This window comes from Eurypyga helias, unplaced genomic scaffold, assembly GCF_000690775.1.
Source record: "Eurypyga helias isolate BGI_N326 unplaced genomic scaffold, ASM69077v1 scaffold20700, whole genome shotgun sequence".
NCBI lineage: Eukaryota > Metazoa > Chordata > Aves > Eurypygiformes > Eurypygidae > Eurypyga > Eurypyga helias.
In genome coordinates, this window is record NW_010225279.1 from 9,549 (window position 1) to 17,010 (window position 7,462).

The 7,462-nt window shown below is 60.5% G+C and overlaps 1 protein-coding gene across 1 annotated transcript in view; it reads left to right on the forward strand.

The window, feature by feature from the left end:
* LOC104507626 (mucin-4-like) overlaps positions 1 to 6,100 on the forward strand; it is a 13,960-nt gene extending 7,860 nt beyond the window's left edge. Inside the window, exons 7-24 of the mRNA XM_010148971.1 lie at positions 3 to 129; positions 196 to 257; positions 451 to 570; positions 856 to 1,058; positions 1,717 to 1,795; positions 2,020 to 2,190; positions 2,380 to 2,481; positions 2,677 to 2,952; positions 3,244 to 3,378; positions 3,475 to 3,653; positions 3,778 to 3,916; positions 4,033 to 4,131; positions 4,297 to 4,479; positions 4,573 to 4,646; positions 4,952 to 5,016; positions 5,297 to 5,496; positions 5,690 to 5,858; positions 5,935 to 6,100. Coding sequence (XP_010147273.1) covers positions 3 to 129; positions 196 to 257; positions 451 to 570; positions 856 to 1,058; positions 1,717 to 1,795; positions 2,020 to 2,190; positions 2,380 to 2,481; positions 2,677 to 2,952; positions 3,244 to 3,378; positions 3,475 to 3,653; positions 3,778 to 3,916; positions 4,033 to 4,131; positions 4,297 to 4,479; positions 4,573 to 4,646; positions 4,952 to 5,016; positions 5,297 to 5,496; positions 5,690 to 5,858; positions 5,935 to 6,100 — 2,549 coding nt within the window. The remainder of the gene's footprint in view (positions 1 to 2; positions 130 to 195; positions 258 to 450; positions 571 to 855; positions 1,059 to 1,716; positions 1,796 to 2,019; positions 2,191 to 2,379; positions 2,482 to 2,676; positions 2,953 to 3,243; positions 3,379 to 3,474; positions 3,654 to 3,777; positions 3,917 to 4,032; positions 4,132 to 4,296; positions 4,480 to 4,572; positions 4,647 to 4,951; positions 5,017 to 5,296; positions 5,497 to 5,689; positions 5,859 to 5,934) is intronic.
* Positions 6,101 to 7,462: the final 1,362 nt, after the last annotated feature.

A 7,462-nucleotide genomic window follows, 5' to 3' on the forward strand; every position in this document is an offset into this window, starting at 1 on the left:
AGAGCCGGAGCCGGCCGTCGGGACCAGCCAGCTGCTGCCATGCCCCTGCTCCCGGCCCCAGGCAGAGCTCGACCCCCGCTACCGCCGGAGCAGAGGTGCCAAGCGCGGCTCCCCAAGGCCAGCCGTGGGGTGGGGGGATGGCAGAGGGTGCCCTCCTGTTCTGGGCGCAGCCATGATTCCCCCACACCCTTTCAGGCCCAACAGACACCTCTGTGAGGATGCTGCGCACTGCATCCCCCAGCCCGGCCGGAGCTGGGGTGAGGTGTTTGTACCGAGACGGGAGCTTGCTGGAAGGCTGGCAGGAGAGAGCATGGAGCCTCCCCATCCACCCCACCACTGGTAAGCAGGCACCGGCACCCCTTTGGCCTAAAACACCCCGAGCACCAAGAGCTCTGCAGCAATCCTTCACTGGGCTTGGAAACCCCCAGCACCCAGACACCTTCCCCACAGACAGGGAGCTGGAGGCGTTCGACTGGTGCTGTCGGCGTGTTGGGAAGCCCCTGTTCTGCACCAGGTTTGCTGAGAAAAGACCGAGGGTCGGCTGTGAGGGATACGTGCCACCCACCCCCGGTGAGTCCCCCGGGCTCTGCCTCTGCCGTGCCATGGTACTGAGTGGGTGTCACGGACGTACGCAGACCCTGCGGTGAGTCCCCCGGGCTCTGCCTCTGCTGTGCCATGGTACTGAGTGGGTGTCACGGCCGTACGCAGACCCTGTGCATTAACCACACTTGGCAACATCCCGGTGGGGACTGCTGAGCCCAGCACAGCACGTGGGCCGGCTCTCCTCCAAGCAATGGCACCACCATTTGCTTTTCTCCCTCCCTCCACAATGGCTCCATCTTCTTTGGACCCCAGCTGGTGCCTTCGGGGACCCCCACATCACCACCCTGGATGGACTCACCTACACCTTCAATGGGCTCGGGGACTTTGTCCTGCTACTGGCCAGGGATGCCCTGACCAGCTTTGTGCTGCATGGGCGCACAGCCCGGACCGGCATGGCCCAGGCTACCAACTTCGTGGCTTTTGCTGCCCGGTACATCTCCACATCCACCACAACAGTGAGTAGGAGCAACCTGGGTACCAGTCTGACCCCTCTGGCAGGTTGGGCATCGCCTCTGCGTCACTTACAACTGGCTGGGACCGGAGGAGCATCCCCTCTCCTCTTCCTCCCACCTCCCACAACCCCAGCAAAGTGCTATTAGCGATGGGATGGATGAAGACTGATGAGATGCAGCACCAACAGCTTTTACAAGCTGTCCAGCAAGGACCTGGATCTCAGCAGGACTCTTCATTGCACGTCCTTCGCCCTCACCACTGGTTTCCTCCAGACACGCTGGCACAAGCGCGTGCTCTTCCTTGCTTGGCAGAATTGCTCCCCACGCCCGTTTCAGAAAGCAGAATCCCCTGGGGTCACCAGAAGCAGCTGTTGAGCAGCATTGTGGGGGGGGAGCTCAGGGCCTGGAGCCCACCGGCACAGCTCTCCATGCTGCCACGGTCAGCCGAGCCCTGTGCCAGCAGTGGAGGGGGGCAGCTGCTGTCCCCTTCTGTGCAACCATCAAAGCAGCTTTCTCGTGTGTTTGCTGGGGTGAAGCGTAAATCAACACGCCCCCCGGGACTGAGCCTCTCTGCCGGGGCTGGCGGAGGTTTAGCTCGAGTGTCCCCAGTATAGGGGGACAGTGGGGAGAGGCTGACTGGGACATCTACCGTGAATTACAGGTTGAGTGGACTCTGGGGAGCCAAGGTGACATCCAAGTCCTCCTGAACAACGAAACCATCAAGTTTTCCTATTCCCAAGGTGAGCAAGATGTTAAATGTATCTGTGGGGGATGAAGGGTGTTGCCATCCCCCTGGGATGGCTCGGGGGCAGCAATCCTGAGCTCTGCCAGACGCCTCCCACCTGCACTCTGTCTCTGACTTGGCTGGGGTGGATGGGGAGTCCAACCCTCCCAAAATCCAGGGGCATCGTTTCAGACCCCAGCCTTGCATGGACTCTCGCTCTGTGCTCTCCTTCTCTTGCAGACATGGGTGCCGAGGTGTACCACAGCCCCGCCATCCTGCTGGTCAACACCTCCTCTGTCACGGCCGTCTTCAACGGGGCCATCTCTGTCTCCATCTCAGCCACCTCCAGGATCCTCAGCATGGTCTGCAGCCTGCCTGATCAGTACCGCAACAGCACCAAGGGCCTCCTGGGTGAGGGCTTCTGGCACCTCTGCAGAGTCAGGGTGCAAAGGCCCTTTCCCACCCTGCAGCAGTCTGGAAAGTGCTGGGGGAATGCGCTTGTGAGGGCAGGGACCCCTGGGTCTAAACCAAACACTGACCAGCTCCAGAGAGGTCAGCCCTGGCATGGGGGACTCCAGCTCCCTGGTAATGCTCCATCAGGTGTGTGGGACCACGACCCCGCAGACGACTTCCGGATGCCGAACGGTACCAGCATCCCCATGAACAGCAGCGAGGAGGAGATCTACGGCTATGGAATGACCTGTAAGTCCAAGCTTGGGATCCACCTTGATGAACCCTCTGTTCCTGCATCTTTGGCTGGAGACATTTAGACACTTGCCTGAGCAAAAGTGATGTCAGGGAAACTCTTTGGCCTCCTCTCTGCTCTGTGGAAATCAGCCCTAGCATATAACAACCCTTAAAAACCCAAGGCTGTACCTGTGGTGTGTTCTCTTGCAGGGGCTGTTGGAGAGCACAGCCTGTTTGTTCAGCCTCTGGACTCACCGGTAATGAACTTCACACCCATCTTCTTGTCTCGGCTGCGGCAGGGGGACGGGAACGACGACACACCAGCCAGGCGGGGGCAGGAGAACGTAAGCCAGTACCAGCTGGCAGCCTCGCAGTGCCACGGCAGCAAGGAGTGCATCTACGACTCACTGAGCACAGGGGATGTGGCTCTGGGCCTGGCCACCCAGAGTCTCGCAGCCGACTTCCAGCAGAAGAAGACAGTACTTAGTAAGTGGAGAAGATGCTCACCTCCAAGGTAACCAAGCAGTGCTCTGCTCCCTCCCTGGTCTCTCTCCATGTGAGGCAGGAGAGAAGTCATTGAGGTCTCTGAGTTGCCTGGCTTGCTGCTCTCCAAACCTGGGAGATGTCACCATGCTGTGCAACACAAGGGTCTTGTCAGTGGGCAGTCGTGGCAGCACCTGTCAGGGGTCCCATCCTCACTAAGAAGGACCCATAGCCAAGGGGTGCCAAGGCCGCATAGCAAACAGCCAGCCATGTGCTGGGCTGCTCTTTCCGCAGATGCCTTCCCTCCTGTCATCACCGGTGACGCGTCCCTCACGGCCTTCAGGACAGAAAGGGTCAGGAGGCAGTACCGTGCCGTGGGAGTGGGCGCACGCTTTGTCCCCCACCTTTCGCCAGAACTCAACATATCAGGTAATGATGGGACAGCTGGGATGGGATAGGGGGACACTGGCCACCCAGCTCCTTTCCTCTGCCACCTCCTCTAACTCCCACCTCTTCCCCTGGCAGAGAACGGCACCCTGACGTGGGAGCCTCGTGGGATGGCCCCTCTTTCCATCAGCCTGGAGGCTGTCGGGTCCAACAACCTCTCCGCCCTCCTCCAGCTCCGTTTCACTCTTTGCAGCTGCAGCAGGAGCCAGGAGTGTGACTACAGTGACACCGTCACTCTCGGGGGGTCCTCCCTGCAGGTAGCATGCCAAAAGCTCCCCCGGTGTCATATCGTGCCTGTCTCTCTGCCAGCTGCAGCAGCTGTCTTTTCTGGCGACCCTCCTCCTTGTGTCCCCTAAGCCAGTGTCACTGTCCCCTTCCCAGCTGGCAGCCTGCAGGTGTGAGGGCGGCTACTTGGGTCCCTTCTGCCAGGACCCTCCAGATCCCTGTGCTCAGGGATGCTTCCCCGGCGTGGGCTGCGACTCGCAATCCGGCTGCGGCCCTTGTCCGGCTGGCCTGACCGGTGACGGACGGCACTGCTCAGGTGACGAGGCCTTGGCATGGTCACAGGGAACCCAGGGAGACTGTGGAACCCCAGCGAGGTATTTGTCCTGGTGCCACGCTTCATTGCCTCGGCAGATATCGATGAGTGCGCGCAAGGGACGGCGTGCCTGGAGAATGCCACCTGCACCAACACGATGGGCAGCTACGCCTGCTCCTGCCCCACCGGCGAGGAGGGTGAGTATGGGCAACTTGGTGGGCATGGTCCTTGTCCCCATTAACATAACCCCAAAACTTGGAAGAAAAGCATTACAGCGTGGCTGAGGATGGATCAGTGCGCTGGGGCTCTGCGCTTGCAGCCAGGCTCGTGCCTCCCACTGACTCGGGCTCTCTGTCCCACAGGCGACGGGCCAGGCTGTGGCTCAGCCTGTGGATTCCGCTCCTGCCCCGAGGGCTACTGCAGCAACGGGGGACACTGCCACCTGCATCCCATCACCTGCACCCCAGCCTGCGCCTGCCCCCCAGCTTTCACTGACCAGCGCTGCATGGTGGCAGGGGGCGATTTTCAGCCGCTGCCCAGTGCAGGTGGGTGTCTGAGCCTAGTGTGGGGATGAACCCCAATCCCACTCGCCCTGATCCTGGGGTGCCAGAGCCACTGTTGTGGCTTTCCCTTGGCAGATCTCCCCCGGAGGAGTGTCCGGCTGCACGTCAGGACACTGCGAAACGCCACTGCCGGGGAAGTCAACAGCACCGTACGTTGCCAGAGGGAATGGGGTTGGGGAGAGGGATGCACCAGCACACCGTGCAGCATAGCAGCTTGGGGTGCCCGTGCCTCCATGCATCCCCGTCTTGCGGGATCCCCAGGCTGGAGGGAGCCAGTGCCAGCCACATGATGCCAGCTGCAGTCATGGCCACGTGCCAGGTCCCTAGCACGTGAACAAAAGGCCAGAGCAGCCCTTGGGGCTCTGCCACGGTGCCCGCATTGCCCTTCAGCCTCTCCCTGTGCCAGTGCCGTCCTGGCCTCCCCTAACGCCCTCCTGTTCCCACCACACCACAGGTCTCAGCCATCCTGGGCTCCTTGGAGATAAAGGCTTTCCAGAGCAACACCAACATCACCCAGATGTGAGTCAGCTGTGGAGTGGCCCTGTGCCCACCCCAAGGAGCTGGTGGGGCAGGATGGGTCATGGGACCACATGGTTTGGGACACCAAGGGCATTTTCCCCAATCCCAGAGTCTGTTTTTCCATCCCTGATGCTGAAAAATCCTTGGAGACACAAGTCCCGTGGTACCTTCCATCTCCTGCCTCATTCCTTCCCCCAAATTGGGAAACTGAGGCACAGCGAGGCTTATTCTTCTGTGATGAAGCAGTGGCTTGGCGAGCAGCCCTGTCTTTTCCCCGCAGGACAGATGGTGATGGCTTCACCTTCGCAGTGGTATCCGAGTTCGCCTATGACAACCACGTCACCGTCATCCGTTTCCTGAACGAGGAGCTGCCGGGGGCCATCATCAGTGCCTTCAACAGGCGGCGGGGGCGGCGGGAAGCAGGCACACCTCTCTTCTTCCAGCGCCTGCACCAGGACAATGTCACCGACCTGGTGAAGCGTGAGTTGCTCCCCGTGCCAAGCTGGGGAGCCCGGGAGGAGCACCCCACTCTCCCCACTGTCCCCATCACCCTGGGGTTTGGGTAACACCTGTAGGGGAAGTGGCACTCCCCACCCCAGTCATGGATCCAGCTCCTGGGGAAACATCACAGGGTGATGCTGCCCCACAGCTGAACCTGTGCCTTCCCTCCCAGTGACAGTTGCTGAGCTGAGGTGGTATTTCCCCTGCGATCTGTACGGCTACAAAGGCTACAGGCTCCACTACATCGGGACCATTGGCTTTGTCTGCATCTCCCCTTGCAAGGCGGGCTACTGCCAGCACGGCGGCTGGTGCCAGCACCTGCCCGAGGGACCCACGTGCAGGTAGCAGCAGCGCTGGGGGCGAACGAGGCCCCCCGGCATGGCCACAGCATCACCCCTCCTCCCTCCCCATCCACAGGTGCATCCCCTTCTCCATCTTCTCCCCCGCCGGCGCCCGGTGTGAGCAGCTGGCCATCAGCCTTGCCGCCTTCCTCGGCATCTTGCTGGGAGCCCTGGCCCTGCTCTGCCTCCTGCTCGCCACCACCTGCCTGGCCTTGCACCTCTGCCGCCAGCACCAGAGGTGAGCCACGGGCTGGACCCACGCAGGGTGGGGTGCTGTGAGCGAGGCAGGGAAAGGGGTTGGGTGTCAGGAAGAAAAACTGGTAGAAAATCCACCTCTGGAAGATCCACCACTGCTGGGACCTGTCTGGCGCAGGCAGGGGTAGCCTGCCATGGGGAATGGGCTGAGCTGGGTGGTCTTTTACCATCTTCCAGCCCCTTCCCCAGTCACCTGCTTCTCAGGGGTGCAATAACGTCAGTGGGTTGAACATTACGTTCCCTTTTCCCCCATGTCAGGGAATATTTGCATTTCTTCCTCATCTGACCCAGTGCTCAGTTACAGACAGGCTTTCTATTTAATTTTAATTTGAATACCACCCAAATGATTTCCACTGCAATTTACATTGTTGTGGAAAGAGTTGATCCTGGAGCAACAAAAAGGTTGTTGCAGGACTGGACCTTGCTCCCCTGCAGAGCAGGGAGTTAGCAGATGGGTGACGAGATGCTGGGGTGGAAGCACCAGCACCTCCTTCCCTCCTCTCCAGCCCTTGCTCCCAGAGTGGTATCCCCGCTCAGGGGAAGCTCAGCGCCCCAAATCCCCCACACTGGTTGGAGCTGTGTTCTGCTCCTGCTGCCAGCCCCGGAGCTGGGAATCTGCGGGAAGCACCTCTGTTCATTTGCAGTTGTGGCAAGGCGAGACATTGTGTGTGCACAGCAACCAGGGCTTTTCCTCCTCTCATAGCCTCATCTTGCCCCCACACTCAGTCACTGCTCCCCACTCCCATCCAACCCAGGGGTCAGGACCAGGCTGGGGCTCTCCTGGACCACCCTGACATGTCATCCCCTTTCTGCTCCCCCCCTTCCTAGCACAAAGGAAACCTTCTGGAGGCCACAGCCCTTCTCCTGTGAGTACATCCCTGCAACACTGCCCCCCCCACCCAGCTCTGCATCACCCTGGTCTTCTTCAAGCTCTGCTCATCTTCCCTGCTCCAGCTCTGACAATGGCAGGAGAGCAGGCAGAGTCCCCCTACCCCCCGGAAAGGCATTGGGAACCTCAGCTCCAGGCCATCGACCCCTCGATCCAGGTCTTCCCAGGGTTTATTGTCTGCCTGAGGAGTTGGGGGGAGGAGGCAGGGAATGGGGGTCTGTGGGCTGGGGACCTGGGAACTGATGTCCTGGCCCTGTGCCTCAAAGATGCTCGGGACCTGTGTTTTGTCCCAGAGCATCAGGGATACTTTGGCTGGTGTTGGGGCCTGCATCACTGTCTCAGCTCATCACAAAGAGCAGAACCAACAGCATGGCATGGACTGTCCCTCCTTTACAGATAAGGATCCAGAGACCCCACGTCAGGGCTCTGAGCCAGCCCCCACAGCAGCCCTAGCTGCCAC